Below are 24,363 nucleotides of genomic sequence, written 5' to 3'. Positions count from 1 at the left end.
AGTTGAAAAAAAACATTCAGAGCACAATTATTATTCTAACAGTATATAATACAAATCAATCACTTTTGCAATCAAATGGCTTAGATTGCTAGCAAATGTTTGGTTTTTTTTTTTTTTTTTTTTTTCAAAATTGAAGGACTTCGCTTTCTTCAATATATAGGCATCCCGCCCGCATCTTGAAATGCAAGGCAATCCGGTATTCCTAGTTGGAAATATTAGTCTGGAATGGATTGATTTAAAAAGGTTTCACATATAAAAGAAAAATATTTTTTTAATAATTAATATATATATATACTTAATAATATAATAATTAATACCACCTCTAAGAATCTAGAAGTAATTTTAAAATATGTTTCTAACAGTTTAAGACGATTAACAATTTTCAGCAGAATGGCTCATTTGCTGTTGAGCAAATTCTGATCATTGCTGTTGAACTCATTTGTTGCTGAGCCATTATTTATAAATTATTAGCTCTGCAAGAATTATAATGCTTATTTTAAATACGGAAAAATAATTTTAATTTTGCTTCATAATGGCTCTTTGAACGCAAGAAATATATTAAATAAAATGGGCACCTGAAATGAGAATCCTATAAATTGCGGTGGTGAAAAAAACACCAGAAAGCTAATGGTTTAAATTCAGTAGAATTATTACTTCTATTTCTTTCTTAAATACGAAATCATGAAAACAAATCCCAAAAAAAGTCGCCCCAAAAGAATATAAAACTTTCAATTCGGCGTGTTTTTTCGAAGCCATCTTTTGTTTTGCATACTTGCAAAAAAGATACTCAGCACTCACAGTCACAGTTTACAAAACTCTGCCAAGCGAACGTATTTCTCCGTCTCCAACAGATTTTCTTTACGATAATGGAACAAGAATTCTGCATCAAGCCGATAATCCTTTTTCTAACATATCTTTGAGATCTTCTTCTATATCGTGGCATTCGATATGCTAAAAATAGAAGTTGTCTAGAAACGATTGTTGCGCTATAAGAAGTTGAGAAAGAGAAAAGGGGTAAGAATTCACCTGTTAACGCTTCAAAACCTTTATCATCATGAAAAATAATGTCAAAGAATAGTTACAGAAAATAAAGGCATATTGAAAAATTAATATAATAAGATTTTATGCTGCAACATTATATTTTATAAATAAAATCCTGTTTTCTATAAAATCTGCGAATCTGCTTTAAAATTACCATCAAAATTCGCAGATTTTTTTTTCTTGGCTGTATATTTCCATGCAACACAACTTTAAGCAGTAATTATTTTTCAAAAATAGTAAGAGTTTTAAGAATTTTTTTTCAAAAAGCATTAACGAAGTTAGTACTCAGTATGTCCGCTTTCGACATTATTTTTAAAAGACGAACCAGCCAACGTAACTAGGCAACTTCTGGCCAAAAGCAATTAGGTCAATAAAATCTTCTAAAAGTGTGACAGAGGTTTCTATTATTTCCAAAACAGGAAAACAATCCGCATGTTGAAAAATGAATAACAATTTTAAAATGCCGTTATGAATAACGATTTATTTTCCTAAGTACTTTTTTCTACGCATTCGCAAAACTGTTGGATTTTATTGTTACTCGTTGTAGTATTTATGTGTTTATTCCCGGCCTGAATAATTGAAGAGAGTAGTTTAAATTTCCCCTTTTTTAAAGAACTTTCATTTGTAAATACTTTTGCTGGAAGCTTCACAGGAAAATTTTTACATCTGATAAAAAACAAATGATACGGGAAAAAATTTTATTTACTGTGCCAAATTCTTTTCTTATTATCTCGCACTTAAATCAAAGATATTGAAGTATTTTTTTATAAAATTTAGAGTAACTTTAATTACATGGGCACATACTTTGTGAAAACAGATAAGATTTTTTTATTAATAAGATGAATTATATTAATTGTATCTTCTCTGGTGGGAAAAATATCATTACCTTCCTATTTTCTGAGAAACACTTATTCCTAACAGTTAAGTGTTTTTCAACACACCGCCATTCCTTACTATCGGTGTAACATAGGCATATAGAAACAGTTATCTCTAACAATTAAGTGTTTCTCAACACACTACTATTCCTAACTATTGGTGTAACATGGGTGTGTAAAAACAGTTATCCCTAACAGTGATGTGTTTTTCAACACACCATTATTCCTAACTATTTATGTAACATAGGTGTATAGATTAATCAATAATCAGAAATGAAGTTCCTTTCATCATTTCATTTCCTGGCTGCTTAGTGGCAATAATCGCTTACATAAATCAGACTGATTTCTCTACTGACAGCATTACCATTTCCTAAGCTTTCGAGCGAAACTAGGGGAATATTGGGCTGCGTCTTATAACATCTATCAACTGCAAAACGTTAGTAATTAATGTTTTCTCCCTCTTTCTTTCTGCCTTCATGTTCCACGTTTCTTCCTCACGTTGTGAATTTGCCTTTCCTCATTACTTTCTTTTCAGCCGCTCTCTTTCATAAATTTCTGACTCTGCTTAAAACAAAAATATTTTACCAATTAACAATGGAAGTATCTATATTAATGTTATTCTAATTATTTACTTGGATATAATTATTAAAGAATCTGTACTTGTAAACAGTATGAATTGCTACTTGGTTTATAGGATTCCCCATCCTTGTTTTAAATAATTTGGGCAAGAAAGGAGTATATATTTTCAGTGCATAAATACCGTCGGTTATAGCAAAAGAGAATTTATTTAAAACCAAACGCAATGCACTCCTCAAATCAAAAAAACAATTGCCACTATTTTATAATAACTTCACTAAAATAAGAAAAGATTATAAGGAATAGTGTTCAGCTTCTGACCTATTCAGTTAATAAACGTCATAAATATCACATGTTCAATATCTATACTAGTGTATCAGCATGATTGATATTCTTTTACAAAAATGCAACTTTGATAATGATTAACTGTACGGCAATAACTAGAAGCAACATTTCCCACCGGTTTTCGTTAAACATGTACGTGACCTTCTAGACTTCTTGAAAAATATGGCGATAAAATTCATCTCTTTAAGCGTCCCATACATGTTCAATAAAATTCAAATCTGACAGTATCAATACTGAAAGAAAGCTACATTTTTTAATATCCAGATATTTCTTTAATTAAGGCATTATATTCCCTAATTACCATGTCAATATGTTTTATAGTATAGGAGGAATTTATTGTATGAGCTAGCACTTATATGTGATGATGTTATGTAATGATGATGTAGTCTTGTAAATTATTAAGCTAATGTTATTATGCATGTTGGCGTCCAGTTCTATTTGTAGGAGTGTTTTTTTTTTGTTTTTTTTTTAATATTCCAATTTTTGTAGCAATAGCAATGATGAGATAAATGTGTATCCATATGGTTAGATACCAATTTAACAAACTTCGTGCATTTTTTCTATTATATTTTTTAAAAAATAACATATTTCAACTTTTTGCAGACATTCTTCGCACTGAAGTAACTTTCTTTACCTTCAACTGATAACTACTCTGAATTTTTTTAAAGCATAAAAGATGCTGTTCTCTTTAAGTTTAAAATGTACTTCAACGACCGAAAATGCTAACTGGAAACCTATAAATAAATGGCAAGCTGCAAAGTTTTTATATAATACAATGTACATTTTTTATACAATGTACATTTATACAATATATCTGCATAAATGTACAACTCAGACGAGGAATAAATATATTACTTGATTGCATTGATTTAAGCATTTAGACAGTTTTAAGTTAAATACAATCAAATCATTGAATTAATGACAGCTTATGATCTGTAGATATATTAAAATATTACACGCGTTTTAATCTTACTAAAGAATTTACAAAAATTTTTTACAATGTTTACAAACCAAATATTTTATAGGTAGCTTTTTCCCCTGAAAGACTGTACATTATTGAAACACTAAAAAAAAAGGATACACATTTGATATATTTAATTACTATGCCTTTTGTGCATTAACTATACATTAAGACTGTATATTATTGGTACACTGAAAAAAAAGATACATATTTGTATATTTAATGACTATGCCTTTTGTACATTAACTGTACATTAAGACTGTAGATTATCGGCACACTAAAAAAGAAAAAAAGGATATACATTTTATATATTTAATGACTATGCCTTTTGTACATTAACTGTACATTAAGACTGTAGATTATTGGCACACTAAAAAAAGGATATACATTTGTATATTTAATGACCATGCCTTTATTTATATCATTTTCTAAATTTTAGTTCCTCAAAAAAAAACTTACCAAATTCACCAACCACTGTAATCCATGTGAATCCACTGTGTATATATTACATGTATTTCCTTTTTATCAAAAAATTTGCAGATTTATTTTACAATGTTTACAAACCAAAGATTTTATAGGTAGCTTCACCCCCCCCCCCGAAAGACTGTACATTATTGGCACACTAAAAAAAGGGATACACATTTTATATGTTTAATGACTATGCCTTAATTTATGTCATTTTCTAAATTTTTGTTTCCCAAAAAAATCTTATGAAATTCACCTACAATTGTAATATTATTCATTCTGCTGTACACAAGTACCTGACCTGCCCAATAAAATTCCAAAAATCATTCATATCTATTAGACAACATAAAAACTTCCTATCCATAATAAATCTTCGTTAAATGTGCGACTAAAGAGATTTAGGCGATGTCAAACTCTATGTCCAAGATCTTTTTCACGATGGATTTGATTACTGTGCCTTTCACGTAATCAAGATTCTGCCTTCTATCAGCCACACCCCAAAAGCGGAATAAAGATTTCTTTGTGCCTCGCCGTCTGTAGCGCAAGGGGTCGTTTGTGAATTCTTTAGAGTCGTCTATTATTGTCGACGCTTTTGACTCTTTTTGATTCTTTCCGGTAGATTTTCATGAACAATGGAAAGCCCTGACATATGCTTTCGGTCACCATTCTGTGATTAGTTTGGAGATGTTTTTGGTGAAAGGAAGTCATTAATATAATAAAAAGCGGAGAACTTAGTCTGGTTGGGCGAAAATGTGTTAGCAACGTCTTGTGTTGTGTGTGCTTCATGGTTTGTATTTTTCATTTTGGAATGTATATGGATCGAGTTAAAGTAATTGAAATATTCAGGGAAGCTATTTCCGTGATATTTTCTAAGTATTCATATGTTTAAAACGATATAAATAATTATCCTCAAATTTCTTTTCGCCCAAAATCCAACCAATATAGATGATGGCACGACAAATGAAATTCAATGTGTTTTCAAACCCTTCCATAATAATCTTCTAAAAAAATGCATTTTTGCACAAGAATGAATCATAAATCCGAATGTAAATATTAGTATATGACATGTTCGATTCTTCTTTTAAGACGTCCTTCAGAATTTGATGCCTTACCTTTCTTAGCCTTTGCTAGTCCTCTTTATGCCTTAAATCTTTTTATTAATAATTCGCTCATGTAAATGGTTTTTTCGTCGTTTTCATTTGTATTTCAATTATCGATATCTTGGGAAATGAATATTTTGTTTTTTTAAATGTATGTTTTCTTTTTTTAAGCAACACATTTAAAATTTCAATTACAGTTTATTAAATAATGTTTAGTAGTCAAGTAAATCAATTTTCAATCTTAATAATTAAAAGAAATTATGATTTAACTAACCGACGATGAAAAGCATTTGGTCAGAGTACGAATTCTATAATGACTAAATCAAACAACAAATGTTTCAAATATTTTTTTTATTTCATATTTAATATGTTTTCCAAAAAATAAATCCCGTTTTCTGGCAATATTAACATTTATAAACATGGTTAAAAATTAATTAATTTTACAAATCTGATTTTTCATATACATTTAGTTATCCTATCTCTTCAGTTTTCAAAGTGAAATTAATAGTTTGGTATTCATCCATTGGGTGCACTTTTTTAAATGAAAAATATTATCAAGTATATAATGACGCTCTGTTTTATATCCTTATAACAATTTTAAATATTTTTAATGCATGATTTTCTTCTTTATACCTTTCTCATTAATTTCAATTATATTCATTGTTCTTCGTCACGTAAACATCATTATTCTTTTCATCTAATATTTTGTTTTACATTTTATAGAATCTAATAAAAAAATTTCATTTAAATTCCTTTTTATAATTATCTTGATAATATATAATTATCTTAATAGACTAAGAGCGATGTTCTTGAAAACAAAGAATGTCAAGTTTATTCATTAAATGTACTTTGAAAATTTTCTGAAAGACTTTATACTTTTGTATAAAGTTACATCTTGAATAGCAGCACCTACCAAAAACAGATATACGTTATTTAATTAAATTCTCATTGTGTGTAAAGTATTGCTGAACGAAAAGACCAGCATCAAATAAAGTTTTATTAGCAGCTGCCTGCTTCTTTCATTGTGCAGCTGCAAATGTTCGGATCCTGACTAACGAAGATTCACTGCTCATATAAATTGGCCTGACTAAATAGCCCGTCATTGTTTCTTCCCTACTATTTACTGCACGGGGTTGTTCCCTAATAAAACAGTTTTTTTTTTTAGTAATTGAAGCGCTAAGGTCTCCATAAATTCTAAATACAAAAATCCCATCATTTAGGGTTTTTTTTTTTTTTTTTACTCCTTTTAAAATCGAAAAATTTGAAAAGATAAGTTCATTTAAAAATTAAAATAACCAATTAGTAACTGAAATCCTAAATTACTATAAGTTTTTAACATTTTTTTTTTATATAACCGTGGAAAGTTCAATATTTCGGATCATTAAAAGAGGATCCTTGCGGATTCAAACGAGCGCAAAGCTCTTGTACATGATATTAAATTTCTCTATAAGAAGTATAGAAAAAATACTGTAATCACCAAAAAATTCGAACTCGAGATTTTGGTGATTTACGCTTTATTTCTATAGTTCGAAAAACACTTTTTTGGCACAACCTGTCTGCACATTCTTCTGTTTGTTTGTGAACACGATAATTCAAAAACGCTTTGAGCTGGACGGATGAGATTTGGTATTTGAACTTTAGACCAATTTTGTAGATTCTTTTTTAATTTTAAACAAAATCCATTCATAGCAAGTCTGTATGTCCGTCTGCTTGAATACAAGTAAACACGACAAACTACAGTGTTATGAGCTGATAGAAAAAATTTGGTACACAAGTTTAGCATCTAAAATATAGATTCTTTTCAAATTTTGGACTAAATCTGATAAAGGATTGGCCGTCTGTCGAACTGTACTTTTACATACACGTAAACGCGATAACTCATGAAAGCAGTGGCTTGAATCAATAAAATTCAGTGTGTAATCTTATGACTACAACTTTAGTTCCGTGTTAAATTCTGATTTCAATCGGTCGAAAAGAGTCATTCAAAATTCATATTCGCACGATAGATCCAATAAAAATGCTGGTTTCAAGCCAAGCATGTATATTTCGTGAATCTTACTCCGTCACGAAATATCAGGCATTTCACATTAAAATTATCAATGCCTGAAATTATCAGGCATTCAGAGCCTTACCAAAGATCCACAATTTTGTGCAGGGGAAAGGTATAAGATCTTTGTTGGGAAGTATGTGAGAAAATTTCGGGAAGACCACACCCAATAGATTTTAGTTGTTTTTAATATTATATTAAATGCTATATGGTGTAATTATTGTATTAATAACTGAGTGCTTATGCAATGTCAAAAAAAATTAATCTTCTGAACCCAATTATTGATATTACACCTCCCAAAGGATTTTCAGCTTTATATTACCAGCTTTATAAATGTACATATTTTTATTTAGTTTTATTCAAAAATTATACCATTCAGTAATATATGTCTTGTCAATTGGAATTATATTATTCTATTTAGCTAGTTTTTTTGTTCTGTTGAAATGAGTTGAAAAGTGTTAAGTACAGAATATGCGTTCTAAGATTTTGACACAGACGGTATTTATTTTCCCAGAAATTTTAAAGGCTGAGAATCATTTTGTAAATTTTTTTGATATTTGTATGAGTTTAATATACTTATATCCTTTGCGTCGGCGTCCTGGCATAAGGGTAGCGCGTCTTCCCCGTGACTGAGCCTCCTGGGTTCCAGTCCCGGTTCGGGCATGGTTGTTACTTCATCTATGCTATCTATGAGATCTGTGAATTTGCCCCCCTGTAAAAAGGGTCTGTGCAAGCGAATGTGATGCGTGGATAGCTAAGACATACTCTTGGCCCTAGTTGGCGCTACTGAAAACAATAGACGCACCCTCGGCTTAAAATCGCTGACTTAGTCAGCGAGCTTGTGTTACGGCAAGTGCCATTAGAAAAAGCAACAACAATATCCTTTGCTTTTTTTTGTTATTGAAACTAGATTAACTAAATTAACTAGCTAGATTAACTAAAAATATTTCATGATTACTGAACATTTATTGAGCACAGAAAAAGCGAAACTGTATAAATAGAATATCAAAATTTATTCAATTTATCTTTCTCGTAGTTAAATAAAGCTCTATAAATATTAGTCTGAAAAACCTTTAATAATTTGTTTTTCATTATAGTAGAAAGATTTGACCGATGAGTTGTAAAAAATCAAATTATTGTTTTGAAAAATGGAAATGGGAATAAAATCAATTAAAACTAATATATAGGAATTGTCTGCAAATACACAATCAATTAATACATCAGTTAAGGCAAGTATGTGGAAACTAAAGGAAGTCCCAAAATTAACGCAAGATTTACCACCATTCATGCAGTAAAGTGTTGGAAACCTAATAAAAAACATTTAACAGTTGATAGTTTAGGGTTAGTGAAAGTTAGAGTTACACGATAGAACAACATGTTTTCATTGTAGAATAATATTTCAAAAATAATGAAATTCTGGAGATCACGGTTCAAAAGTGTGAGAATTAGCCCCATAGATCGAGTGATTTAACACCATCTGTGTTTCTTTTTATGGAGTTATTTAAAGTCAAAGGTCTATCACAACAAGCCCACAAGCATGCGTGCATTGAAGGAGTAAATTCCACCCTGCATCGATGAAGCCACATTTATGCAAAATGGTCGTGGAAAATTTCGACAAAAGAGTGCGTATGCACCAGCAAAGCCATAGGGGCCATTTACTCTATGTGGTATTCCATGCATAACCCTATCCTGTGTACTTTAGGATTCATTAAAAATATAACAATTTAAAGAAAAAAACTGTGTTTCTTTTTTTAATTCAAATCTTGCTTTAACACGTTGTTCTACCGTGTAACGTCCTACTTTTACAACCCTAAACTATCAGCGGTCAAATGGGTTTTTTTTATTAAGGTTGCCAGCACTTTACTACACAAATGGAGGCAAATTCAAAACTTGTGTTAATTTTGGGACAACCTTTATATATAAATACTTTTTTACGATGTTTATATCATCGCATTAAGATTCATTATGTATTCTGTGGTTCGAGTTATTTATAATTCTGTTTTTTGTTTTTTCTAGCTGGCTATGAAGAAGTTGCATCCATCGTCAAACCATCTTTAAATAGCGCCATATCCAGCAGAACTGGTTTCATAATATCAGCTTTTCGAGTGTTTCCTGGAGAAGATCGTGAAAAATTGGAAAAGAATTGGTTAACATGGACAGGAGCTCGCCAAGTCTACACATCTTTGCCAAAGCATTTAGGACTACGAAGATTAACCTTCCATAAAAAACTTTTTCCTGACGGTGGAATAACGTATGTACTCATGTGTGAATGTTCCGCGTTGGTGGAACATGTAACAGAGGCCCTTGTGTTTGTAGACCATCTCCGAGCTCGATGCTGTGGTTACACAGCTTTATACCGGCCGGTGGATGCCTTTTGATTCCGTGTTTGATTGTATCCCTTTGAGAATGTATTGCCGTGCTTTGAGTATATACGTTCGATGTTCTATATGTATGCTGTTCTGTGACGCCAATGCTCTTTCTATAGATTTGTTCGATGTATTGATAATGTGAATGAATAAATACCACAGAAGAGCAGCAATGTCATTTTTCAATTGTTCAATCTTAAGAATTTCAAAAAAATTCTTGAATATAATTCTGGTCACCTTAATTTCGTAACAGTACAACTATTATGTATTATATATTGCAGTAACAGTACAATTATAATGTACAGCTATAATGTTCAGTGTCAAAGATTGAGGATTTCAAATCAATTCGGTTCGGCCAGATTTAACAATGGAGAATTAATTTCAGAGGAATCAGAGATTATAACGATTTTGCTTTTGATTGTTACATATTTTCGTTTAAAATACAAACTCTTCTCAATTTATTTGATATTTGAACTGTGAGAATCATAGTAAAGCAAGTGTTTCTACTCATTTTCCTCAACACCAATTTTATTTAAGCCAACAATAATTTTTATTTGAAACAATCCACATTTATGAAACCCAATAACACTGCCAATATTATTCCTGAAAGTCCTTAATGATATAAACGTGATATTTTGATTTCCAAAATGCAACATTTTAGCATACTTTAATTAAACACTAAACAGATACTTAAATTAGACATATTGGATTCTCAATGGACCATTTAAGTAATTTATGTTTCATAAACTATCTAAATCTAAAATTATTTCTAAATACAGAATCAGAAACTATTCTTGTGGATATAATACTGTAATATTTTATTACAACAATCAAAAATGAAAGAAAATGAATTTTTGTGCGAATATTATAAATATGACTAAACAATGTGAGCTTAATAATCTAGCTATGAAAATATTTATCTTATATATTTTTGTAGAATATTTTTTTCCCTTTCCTTTTCTTTCTTTTTTCCCTTTCCTTTTCTTTCTTTTTTCTCCTTTCCTTTTCTTACTTCCCCCCCCCCTCTTTCAAAAATTCACTGAAATCTCTGAAACATATAAATGAAAAACTGAATACGACTCAGTAATGATAGTATTTTTAGAACAATGCTGCTCTTCTTCAATGCTTTTTTATAGAATCTAAATTAACCATTTTCTTTTTAAACTCCGGTATGTGATGAAATAAATTATCATCTTCATAAAGATGAAGGAACAAATGGAGAGTCCCTGCGAGTATCTGCCGTTTTCTTCTTGATGATAAACAGAAAACAAGGATATACTTAGCAAATATATGTAACTATATATACATATATATAAATCTATATATATATATGGAATATATCATATCAATTATGAACATGCTTGCATGTTCTCAGGTATATTACTGGTGCTATTGGTTTTCCTATAGCTATTATTTTAAATAGGTAACTATATGAAATAAAAATTTTATTATTTGAATTTATGGAATATTATAAATCGTATATACGGAAGTCAAAAACATGTATTATGCATTTACAAAATCAAATTGTTAAATTCCGTTTTATCTTACTAAAGAGTTCAGACTTAGAATATATCTACCAACAAAAATTCATTGTTTTGGCCTGCATAATACATAGTTAAAAGTGATAAAGCAAATTTTTTTAACTTCTAAAAGAAACATATATACAACATTCTAAATTATTGAAAAGTAACAATAGAACCCCGTAAACTCTGCGTAATACAAGCTGAGGGAATAACAGCCACAAGTTCTATGAAACACAAAACTAAACATAATTCATGAAAATACATGGATACTAAGAAAATTCTTAATTCCTAATTCTAAAATACATAATGTTAAATCTCACGACAAGCAAATCAGTAAGATATAAGGAATATATAGAATATACTTATTTGGAATATTTTATTTCCTTAGGATTCCGTTAAGTATTTTCGACAGCTTCATGTGATGCCCATGCTAATCTACTTATCAATATAACTGGTTAGCAGCTCCTTCAGTTTTGGGGAATTTTAAAGTTATGCCCAGTTATCTAGAACAATACATTCGTTCAATTCTAGAACATTTAATTGTAGTAAATGTTATCTTTAAATACTGTTCTCAGAAATAAGTTGTCCTCGGGAAGAACTTCTCATAGAATCCAAGTGGGATACCAAAAAATAAACGATAACTTGCTCAAAATATAATAATTTTTGTTGCAAAATGTCGAGTTTCCGGGGCTCTAAATTTAATCAAATGTAAAACTAAATGTCGCCGTTTCATAATTGTTGTCCTGCACGTTTCAATTCTTCAAAACCTGCACAACATTGATGTATTTTTCTTCCATTATTCTGGCACTTCATTTTTATTCACCAAATTTTTCATAGCCAAAAATTCTTCAGAACATGAATAAATAATGATTTGAAAGACATAAATGCATTTTTATAGTTCTTTTTTGAGTATGGAACTAAGTGTATTTGATATAGCTGATATTTATAAGAAATAAAATAACGCTGCACATATATTTTCGTTACATCCGAAAGACATTTTAAACAGCACATTGCAGTATATCGATAACGGACATGTCTCAAGAAATATATTCTTGAAAAAAATATTTATTTGATACACGAGAAGTAATTGTTATGTATTGATGTGTAATAGTATACAGAAAGAAAATTTCAAAAGTGTGATGTTGTTCGAATTGACAGTCATGTTTAGAATTTAACTGATGAATTATATATTGTTCATAAATTAGAGAAAATCATAGGTGTTATTTTAGTTTGCCTTCTGTGCATGCTAAATGTAAAAGTGTTTTCTGGAAATGTGTAACATGTGTATTATGTGCCTCTATGTTGTACAGTATTAATGGGCATATTAGCCTGTTTGTTTGTACAATGTAATAAAATGTTACTTGCATATGCTGTATAATTTATTTCATAATTCACTGTTTCCATTGTAAAAAAAAATGGTAATTATATTTTGAAAAAAACAATTTTTCTACCAAAAGGAAAGATTTAACCATCAGACAATTTAAAGATTTAGCAGAATTAGATTTTCAAATCACATGCTCAATTCCTCATTTATTTCATTACAATTTTCATTGCTAATTTTGTGTTCTTTGCCGGTTGAAAAATAAAAACTGAAATTTAATTTATACAATTTGCTAAAGGTTGTAAAAAAATGTAATTTTTGTGATTTATTTTGTTTATAGAAATAGATAATTTTTTAATATTTTTGACAATACTCTTTATCTGCACCATTCTTCTATTTTCAGAGATTCAAAAATATGTTTATAAAGAGTTTAATTCATTATGTGAAATTTATACATAATAATTACGTTTCTCAAACACTGGTTGTTGCTCCATTTTGAGGTAGCTTCCAGAAATTAAAAATATTGAATTTTATGTTTTATTATAAGTATTGAATTTGATGTTATAATGATGTATCAGTGATGATGATGTTTGATGTTATCAGTGTAGCAGAAAGATGCATTGTAATTCTAAATAAAGTTTATTGATTTGAAATTTCAAGCTGAATTACAGTAAAAGAGTAGATCATAATAAATATAGCATGGACTGGATTAAAATGCAGGTATTCAATTGTATATAATTTTAAACTATATATCAGTTTGTTGCAACAAAATCCAGATTTTTCACATCAGATTCATAAGCACTAAATACCAATCACGCATTTCTGTGGGATTTTTAATGTGAATTTGCTTCAAACACTCAAAATTTTAACGACCTTGCTTCAAGAAAAAGAAAAATATTGTACATTTTTAAGAGATCTGAATTTATATTAGAATTTTAATAAAAACAATGAGTTAAAAAACAATGATTTTTAAACGTAAAGTTGAGGAAAGTGGAAATTTTCAGAAAAAAAAATACATTTTATTTCAAAGGAAAAAGAGCATGCCTCAAAGGAATTATCTAAATTAAATAGAATTTCGTATGCTTAAGTTGCATATATAGAAAAAAAAAGCTATTAACTTTTCAATGTCTTTGAGCAACTTTTAGAAAAAAAATGGCAACACTTACTAAAAAAGTTAAAATGGCATTATACTACTTTTGATTTCAGTGCAAGTTATCATTCAATGATGAATTGATTTAAGATTTTTAAAAATTGTGCTATAATTAACTTCCAGTCAAGAAAATGAAAAAGCAAATTAGTATTCCACTTTTTACAATGACATGAAGCAACAATGTTCGACACTTGTACAAGAAAATAAAAGACGACTACATGAAATAAAGTTTCTAGATAAATCACTCCTGTTCCTTGTCCCGAATTTTCATTAAAACTTTAGTGTATTCACAATTATTCCTACTGTGATTTACATGATAGAATAACGGGAAGAGCCAAAAAGCCTTAAACACACTTCCAAAAATAATTCTGTTATATATCCAAGACATTATTGCATAGGAGCATGAGATCGCATACAAAACACAAGTAAAGCAACAAAAGGTAATTTAAGGCTCATTTTCGCATGAACAAAACTGCATTTTCAAAGGTCGATGTAATTGTTTACCTCCGTGAGTGTTTGAAAACTCATGAGAAACAAGGTAATGTGATATACAATAGACCTCAACATCAACGTTTGGATTGACATTCTGGAAGATTACCTGGTCGGCCCATACCTGTTGCCAAAATAACTTGACTAAAAAATCTATCGCATAATATTGAAGTGTCCCCAAAATTTCATATCAATGAGCATTCATCGAAACATGTTATCCTGCCATTCCTCATTGCTCTGTCACAGCGCCCTCTCTATCGGTCGTACACTACTCTTGTGATCACATGTTCCCATGTTAAAATGACTCATTCGTGAATTTCTGATTTTCCATTAAAACTAGCCTCACATTTTTCCACTCACCTTATATATAAACCAACTCCAAGTTCAAATCAATAAAATCGTCTTTTTGAAACTCCATCTATTATTTATCATGCCATCCGGTTGCTAAGCATATCTCTAACGGTATTACAGATATTAACTTCAATTTTCAGTTTTTGGAACTTGGTTTTTGTAATAAAGTATCAGACCTAGAAACTAATTTCGGTCTAGATCGCATGCACATTTTATTTACAAGAGCAGCTAAAATTTTAATTGTTTGAATGTCTACTATTTAAAAACGCATTGACCAATCAAATCATTGCTTTATCGTGTTTCAGATTTTAAGTAAAATGGTGTATGAGCTTAGGTCTTTTGTCTTAACACTACTTAAAAGCTGAAATAAACAGGAAAAGACTGACAAAGTTTGTGTTTTAACTATTTATAAACTTAAGCTACCAAAAATCTTTTAAGCTTCGGTTCACTTGTTTATAAACCTTAAAAATATTCTTAAAATAAAGTTTGAAATTGCATTTTGTAATTTTGCAATTAATTTTTTCTTTGAAATCTTTGTCACTTATAATCGATTTTTTTGATATGTTTATACAAAAGCAATATCTGTTACAAAATCGAATTTTGAAATTCAGTGGAATCCTCACATGCATCAAAAATCTCTATTCATCGAATTTTTTCTAGAATCTTTTATTTTGAATACAAAAACCATTTCTTTATCACAAATAAAATCCATGTATCTAGAAGAAAGATTTTCACATAAAAAAATATAGTTACATATTTTTATCAAAAAGCGACGTCTGATTGTATTCATTAAAAAAAATATAAATTATATAGAAGAAAAGTTGTTTCGTCTATTCTTAATATAATAGAAATTCTCGGAAGACCGAAAATCATTTATGGGAAAGCAATACGCGATTGCCAATGAGTCATGTATTATTCTTAGCTTCTGTTCACGGAACCGCTTTTCTAACTTGGTGCAAAATTTTTACCTCAAATTTAGCTTAGCTTTAAATTTCTTATTGTGAGTGAGGCCTCAGAATGAAATCTTTAAAAGTGAAAAAAAAATTTCAGTTTAATAAAAAAAACGTAGAAAATGGCAATAAAGATACTAGGTAAAAAAGGCCCAGTATAAAAAAAAATTTAACAAATAAGGCAATAGCCATCTTTAAAAAAAATGTTATAATTTGTACATTATTTAAAAATTTTTTGCCAATTTAATAGTTTTTTCTCTCCTTTAACCCTAAAAAATTAACTTGGTGAAGAGGTTTTTTCTCCTAGAAAATTGATAAAAAAAATTTCGGTGTCATATCTGTATATCGCAGTATCTATATATTGAATCTTTGACAAGAATCGATCTAGCAACTTTATATATCGATTTTTTCATAGTTCGATACATAAAGGCTCAGCTTTATAATAAATTATCATTAAGTTCAACGATTTAACTTCGCTGTGTTAACCTTTTAAGAGATGTAAGATTAATTGAAAATGAATGACGTCAGAATTAAAACGCAGCAATTATACTGACATTATATTCTTCATAATTCCGTACTAAATCAACGAGAGCCCGTTTGATACACTTTAAGAATTGAAAACGAAAAAAAAAAAAAAACGTAAGAGCTTTTACTTTTGTTTTATTTTTAATCTGAGTGAAGATAAATATCTGATATGTTCAATAAATTTTATAAGGAAAAAAGTTTTTTTTACATGAATATTCGCCTTATCTGGCAAGTTTTGTCTGAGAAAGGAGCAAAAAAAAGTAAATAAATAGCAGATCCTTCAGAAGAACAAGTAGAAAAATCTCACTTAAATTAACAGGCTACTGAAATTCCTACTATAGAACATTACATATAGAAAACCCCTTATTCCCAAAAAACAGCATTAAGTACTGTTGTAATAGGTCTCTCTTTATCCTTGCTGGCAGTTTATTCAGAGATGTTTCTGATCGCGGCAAATAGTAACTGAACGCGAAGCGATACTATTTAAGAAAAGTGGAGGAACAATAGCTTATTTTACTATAGCACTGAAGCTTAGTTTAGTTTAGTTTAGTTATATTAACGCCCCGCTTAAAGCAACACTAGGGCTATTTTGGGACGGACCTCGTAATTTTGAACCGCGGTTAGATGACCAGGACGACACCTGAGCTGGTACCCCCTCTCCACACCACAACAACGGGCTATAGAACTGAAAACGCCTGTTCATCCGTGCTAGAAATTTAATCAGACATGTTACTTTGAGGCAAATAGCAACTGTACCCGAAGCGATGCTATTTTTAAAAAATTGAGGGAAAATAGCTTATTTTTTTACAGCATTGTAAACACCTGTTTAGGATTTCTTTAATTTTAAAAACATGATATGCAGACACGATTATATCGGGGGGTTTTTCCTCTAAAAAGAATCATTAATACCACTGCTGACAAGCAATTTAATTTAATTGCAGCTTATGTTAGGAACATCAGACTTTCTTTGGCATCGAAAGGAACGAATTAACTTATCACAAAATGCTGCCTCATCCATTTCAAGAAAGGATACCCTATTCTCTTTTAAGTCTCACTCTCTTTTCACAACACAGTTTTCATTGGCGTTAACTTGATCTTAAGAGTCTGGTCTTGAGTAGGGATTGTTTACACATAGGATCAGAGTCGACTTTTCTAACAAAAAGTAGAAATAAGGAGAGACTGATCCGAAGATATCTTTTAAAAAATCATCTTATCAATAGATGGTGGTGGAACAAAAAGCACTTCAAGAAGCTTTTCCTTAGAAGTAATTCCTGCAAGAAACTAATCCTTATAAGCACATCTGGACAAAATTTTAATTTGAGTAAAGCGATATAATGAAATTTTTCGTCGTCCCTTCAAGATAAAAAGTAATTTGTCTTGTTACTTAAATTAGTATTGAAATATATTATACTAAAATCAGCAGATGTATAAGTTTTTTCTAGCAGGGGCTTTAAATTTGTTAAAATAGATGCTCACAAAAATGCGTTTAGAAAATAAAAATGCAATAAAGAGAATGCAAAAAATGTACATCTAATGTATGCCCATCATGCTCAATAATTTTTTTTAATTTTTATAAGTATAAACAGAAAAAAAATTAATGATTTAAGTTTCCGGATATTCTAAACCAAAATATATATATATATATATATATATATATATATATATATATATATATATATATATCTTGTTTTCTCTAAAAAAGTTGAAATCAACTAGATTTGTTTTTAAACAAATAGACTGATGTACAACTTTTAGTTTTTGAAAAAAAAAAAGCTTTATACTTATCGATCTGTTAAATATTTTCCGCTTATCATCTAAAAAATTCCTTAAAGTGAAGTGAAACAAAAAATAAAAAAAAGATCTCTTTAAAATGATACCACTTAATTTCTGTAGTTTAAAACTTGATGAAATCGCATCTTATTTCGATACAAATTGTTAAACATTTCATTTTGAAGGTAATTATTTCGTTTGCAAGAAAAATAATGAAAGTTTTTAACAATGAAATGTTTCACATCAAAATAAAACTGCCCTCCCAATGCTCTTTTTTTTTTCACAATTTTTTTATCCAAAATAATTTTCATAATAACCATTTTTTTTTTTACTTCTATTCATAAAAAATCGTAATTTGATTAACGTTTCTGATTAACTAGTACATTTATTCAATTCTTATAATATACTTAGAGAAAATGTTGAATATTGATAAAGTGAGTGCCAATGTCATTATTTATCACTGAATGAAACAAAAAAATCAAGATATATTCTTTGGAAGCATCGAATATAAGTAAAACATGTAAAAGTAAAAAAAAGAAAACAATATTTTCGCTTGAAAAAAGTCAGAATGGTTTTTCAGTCACTTCAGCTGGACTTAGTACAACTGTTCGAAATAATTTTTTTCTACTGGCAAAATGAGCTTTAGCTGCTTCGTGGATAAAAATGAAATGAAATGGGTTTTTTTTTCCTCCTGGTTTTCCTAGATAACTCGAAAAAGCGTACTTCATTCTAAAAAGGTTCTACATAAGACTTGTGAAGCATAAAATTCTGCATAATATCACGTATTTTTCTACTGTAATATAAGTATTAGATCTTATCAAATTTGTAATGATTCTACAGTTTTCAAAATAACTGAGATAACACACTATCCATTGACATTTTTCAATGAATGAGGTATGAAAAAAGTTCGAGATCCTTTTTTTTAAGATGTTTTTTACCTCCATAGTTGATAAGAGCAACTTATATGCTAAGCTGCTGCTCCAACTTATATGCTGATTTTATTGCTGTTAAATTTGGAAAAATGGTAAAAGATTTTCTACAATTTTACACAAATACGTTGAACATATTAAAAAAATCATTGCTGTTTCTTATGGTTCTCGAGGCGATCAACTGTGAAAAAACTAATTCAGATGGATATATAACATGCACTAGGAGATACACAGCACTTGAGTTAGCATTTAGTAAAATAATGATAGAAACTATGGCACAAAAGCAGTCATGCTCAATTGTAATAAAGTTAGGCTTTTAACTATGCCAGGTACTAAAGTTGAGTGAGGACTTTACAATTAAGCAAACTGCGGAGGGTGCAGGTAGTTTTATTATCACAAAAATAACTACAGATGTTGAAAATCATGAATGTGTTGTAGGAAAAGGGCAGGGTCGATTGACTGATTGACTTTTTATGGCGCAAAGGACGCTTAATAAGTTAAAAGTTTTGCGCTAAACACAACAATGTATGGATCCTATTGTCATGCTCACAGCATTTGCTTTACCATCTTCAAGTATTTTTTGAACAGCAAACAAAAGAACCTCATGGATCAATCTATTCTCTGCCAACAGTTTAACACATTATCAAGGCATGATAAACGTTCTTGTATTCCTAGTTCGCTTTACAAAAGGCATGATAAATGTTCTTGTAGATGTTCGCTTTAAAAACAAGGTAAGAAGAAGTTTATTAAATTGGTCTTGTGCATTTAAACACTTCTAAAAGTCACTCAAATTTTCAGGAGCGAGCACATTCTACCTGATAATATGGTAAATACAACGCAAAAACTCATGATTGCATCATATAGAAGTAAGTGTAGTGATCCCTTGAATGGCTCAAATTGTCAACGTTTTTTGTTGTTTTTTTTTAAATCAATAGTGAAAACCATTTTCAGTTTGTTTTTTGTATTATTTTCAGCTTCAGTATTTTCAACACTGAAAGTAGTACGTCAAAATTGCCTAAGTATATACCTAGAAATTCAAATGTGATTGAGTAACGCAATGAATCTGAAGAACTAGAGTTATCAAATTACCAATTATGATCTAAATTCCACTACGAGTATCAAAAATTCCTCTCCATAGTCGCTTTTTTCGTTATATGCTTCGAATGTTCCAAAGAATATCGATAACCTTATAACAGTAGAAAATTAAGTATTAGAGAAAATCAAATATTTGTGCTAACTTGCGTACTCCGAAGGACATTCATGCACTAATTCTACTTCCGAAAAAATGCAAGGACTATTGTAAAAGACGTTTATCACGTCAATTATAAATACTTCATTTGAGTGAGGAAGACGAAGACCCAGAAGAAGAAAAAGAAACAGACTCTAAATTGTAATTATCACTGAACCGCTCGGGATTGGTTAGATAATTACAAACAAGGGTTTTCTTTTTTATTTTGTTTCATCTTTTTTTTTTTTTTTTTTTTTTTTTTTACCTATCTTTCCTCATTGAGTTTGCATATGCTTAGAATTCGATTACACTGTCTATCGAATGCAAAGTTTCATGAGCCGTAACCTCATATTTGCTCATTTCCTTTCTTTTCATCAATTTGAAAAACAGTAACATATTTGATAAGTAGAATTTAATTAGCTCCGTTCTGCAACCAAAACACTGCAAAAGATTTCTTAACTATTTTCTATAGATTTTTGTATGCTGAAAGAGAAAAGAATAATTTCAGAATGCCATCCCATCTTTTTCTGCAGCATGAAAGTTTTAGACATAATTTATAAAGAAATTCTTTAGTAATGCCTTAAAATTTCATTTTTGGTTTCAAGTCTGCAGAAAAAACTTCTTACTACCTGTATATCATTTTTATGGTTCTCATCCCTCTTCTTTGAGAAAGTGAGAAGAATTTTGTTACTGTTTCAAAAAAGAAAAATTAAAAATCTATATTCCGATGAGTAGCATCTATCGATAGATTCCTCAAAACTTAGTTCCAAAAGCGTTTTCCTGTACGATGGTAATAAATATTCTTCCCTTCGTATTCGATTTTCAGTACATATTAATGAAAATTGTTAATATTTTGCTCTAATCCTGCAAACAATAAAGAATGGTGAATAGTATGTGAAGGTATGGAAGTTCTTAGGTCAGCAATCAAACGATTTCTTTACATATAAGATTGTCAAGCATGATTTAGTGAGCAAAAACTGACTGGCAGCTTCTTGTTACTCTAAACCCTGATAAAAAAAATTAATAAAAATCCTAATAAATAAAAATGGAATAAAAAAAACCAATAAAAAATTTGTTACAAAAAACCCTAATAAAAAAAAGCTTAGTATAAAGAAAAAAATTCTGCAATAACCATTATACATTAGGATACATTATAGATTAGGATTGGTCAAAAGTTTGTTAAATTTTTGCCAATTATGAAGAATGCTTCAAATGCTAAGCTAAAACCAAATTGTAAAAAGGAATATTTGGAAAAAAAAATTCTCGATATTTCGCTTACATTCACTATGATGAAACTAAAAAAGAAGAAGGACCACGTGATTTTCAAAAATGAATAGTTAAAGGGAAAGACATATCATCATCCACCATGTTTTCTTAAACTTCGGCACCTCACTTGCTCTCGGATATAGATGCATTAATCCCAATAATATTAAAATATTAATAAAATATTTCAGTAAATACTGTAGCTGCTGAGGAATGCTGAATACTATGTAAAAAATATTGTATAATATTTAAGAGCGTCCAAAATTTTTAAAGATATTATTAATTTAAGATTATAAACAAAAATATTAGTTTCAGCATATAAATTTATTTTTTTTGAAACTTCATTTAAAACCAGTGAGAGTAGTCTCCCCAAAACTTTCTCGCATACTCTTTAATAAAGGAATTTATGTTTTATGCATGCTTTTTTTTTTTTTTTTTTTTTTTTTTTGCAGATAGAAACCAAAATTTAACATCACTATAATTATAGTCACAAAATCACATACCAAATTTAATGATTAAGTCATTGAGCTTTTTTAGTTATAGTATTTACATGCTTCTGAAAGTACAGAGAAACAAACGCTCAACTCCTTGGTGATTTTGGTTCAAAATTTGACGGGTATCTACGGCATAGATTTTAAATCAGTGCACAGAGTTTTATCCTTCTAACTCTTTTCGCTTTGAAGTTATCACGTTAATTTATATTGGAACAGCCGGATAGACAGACGTCTTCTGAATAGATTTTGCTCAAAATTTGATAGAAATCTGGATGGTTTAAAGAACCATATACTACATTTCATCTGTCTAGCTCAAAATGTTTTGAGTAATTTTTTCATAGACCGATATTTTCCAAAAATGTGTTTATCGAACTCAGGGATCTCCAGCTCGTAATTTTTTTTTGATGATGATGATAAGAATACTTTCACTATACTTCGTAAAAGAGAAAGAAAAAAAATTAGCTGAAGTCCTTTTTTTAAAGCCGCATATTGTATAACACTATGTATCATAGTGAAACATTATTGAAAATTCGACATTAAACAAAGTTAAACAATACTGCGAAAAATATACAGAGAAATCTATATTTGATGAACCTGACCAACATTATGTCGATATTAGTATAAATTCTGCAAACAATGTTAAATGACAGTTTATTGTTAACTTTTAAAGTTTCACCTGAAATATCAAAGTAAGAAAAATACATTTGTCCCGATTTTTAATAAGATATCCTCCCCCTTTACTTATTTATTTAAAATTAAATAAATTTTTTAAACTTACTAGTAATAAAAAATGTTATTCTAAAAAATTTATTCATCCCGTCATATAGTATATAGAAAGCATGTCAAAAATTTTGTTTCAGCACATTATCAAAAGCTGCGATGAGCAACTGGTATTTTATAAAGAATTCTATTTCACTTTTTTCCCTAATGTTGAAATTTTAATATTGGTTGCAGCTGGTATTTTATTAAGAATTCTATTTCATTTTTTTTACCTAATATTGAAATTTTAATGTTCATTGGTTATACCAAAGCCAAAAACGTAAATGGTTTTGAAAATATAAAACATTTTTAATGATCCATATTTTTAATGAAATTTCTTTTAAATCTAACTTCCATTTATAATCCAATAGCTAATTACGAGAGAAAATCATTAACTCTTTGATGTCAAATTAACTTCTTAACTCGAAACTATAAAAATTTCCATAAAAAGAAAAGTTTTACTTAAAAAAAGTAAAAATTATAAAAGTAAAGTTTTACTTAATAATTAATGTTAGCTCAGGATATCATTTGCTTAAAGGTATTACTTTTTTTAAATCATCTGGGTAATTATTCCTTAGGATCCTGAATATTAAATCATAATATAGCAAAATTTATTGCATTCATTCGATGTTTATCGATGCTGTATCAAAATCAAAAAATTTTTTGAAGTCAAAAGATTCTTGCCATCAACAGATGGCAGCATGTCATTTCATACAATACTATGAAAATAATATTATAAATTCTAGTTCATCGACGGTATGCAATTTATGCTTGAAAATATCATGAAACTGAAAACTGCTGAAAACCTGAATTTTCCCGAAATTATTTCCAATTCAAAAAATGAAGTATTTTCGTAATGAGAGCATTACTTTTGAACCAAACTTCTTTCTTGTATCCATATACCAAATCATAGGTTAGCGAAAATCTCTCTTTCATTTACTACAAGTTACAATAATAATTAGAAAATATACAAAAGGGTAGTTTAATTAAAAAGGCTATTCAAAATTGGATCTGTTTGTTTCTTATGGCACTTGCCACTGACAAGCCCGCTGTTACGAAGACAGCGATTTAAGCCTGAGGGGAACGTCTCTTATTTTTTATAGTAGCGCCAACTAGGGCCAAGAGTACGACTTTGCCACTCACACATCATTCATTCGCTTGCACAACCCCTTTTTACAGGAGGGCACATTCATACATCTCACAGATAGAACAACAGAAGAACAAACATGCCCAAACCGGGACTCGAACCCGGGACGCCCAGATCACGGGGAAGACGCGCTACCCCTATGCCAGGACGCCGGCAAAATTGGATCTGTCAATGCGTAAACTTCGTATCGAATAGAACTTCTTCTCTGTCATTCTGCTACCATTATAAAACCCCGTCACTCCAAATCTTGTAGTTCCAATGGCTAAGACGGCTATTAGCTATGAATAGTACTGTAAAACAGTGCGCAATGTCAGGAAAAATATTGTTTAATATTATAAAAATCTCACATTTTAGCATGTTTTATTGTCGAACATTATGTAGTATTACTTTTAAATTCTACGATATTGTAAGATATTATGTCTACTTGGATACTGTGCCGATCTTCTTAAGAAACATTCCATTATCATTGTCAACGCGCTTCGATCAAAGCATCGCTAGTTTAAAGGATAAGATACCGTTTAGCTCAGCTAATAATTAGCTGATTGAATCAGAAAAGAAGCTGAGTTGCTAGGAAAAGGTTAACAAGCAAAATGATAAAGCAAAAAGGACTAATCAGTATTTCCTGTAGGAAAATCAAAGTTTCTATATTTTTCCCATATTATAATAAATTCTTGATATTGGAAATTAC

At 29.6% G+C, this 24,363-nt stretch overlaps 1 protein-coding gene across 1 annotated transcript in view; it reads left to right on the top strand.

Annotated features, from left to right (window-relative positions):
* LOC129960640 (uncharacterized) overlaps positions 1–10,661 on the top strand; it is a 389,931-nt gene extending 379,270 nt beyond the window's left edge. Inside the window, exon 4 of the mRNA XM_056074188.1 lies at positions 9,427–10,661. Coding sequence (XP_055930163.1) covers positions 9,427–9,788 — 362 coding nt within the window. The 3' untranslated portion in view covers positions 9,789–10,661. The remainder of the gene's footprint in view (positions 1–9,426) is intronic.
* The last annotated feature ends 13,702 nt before the right edge of the window (positions 10,662–24,363 follow it).

Source organism: Argiope bruennichi, chromosome X2, assembly GCF_947563725.1.
Source record: "Argiope bruennichi chromosome X2, qqArgBrue1.1, whole genome shotgun sequence".
Classification (NCBI taxonomy): Eukaryota; Metazoa; Arthropoda; class Arachnida; order Araneae; family Araneidae; genus Argiope; species Argiope bruennichi.
Note: the sequence above shows the minus strand (reverse complement) of the source record. Positions and strands in the feature narration are given on the sequence as shown.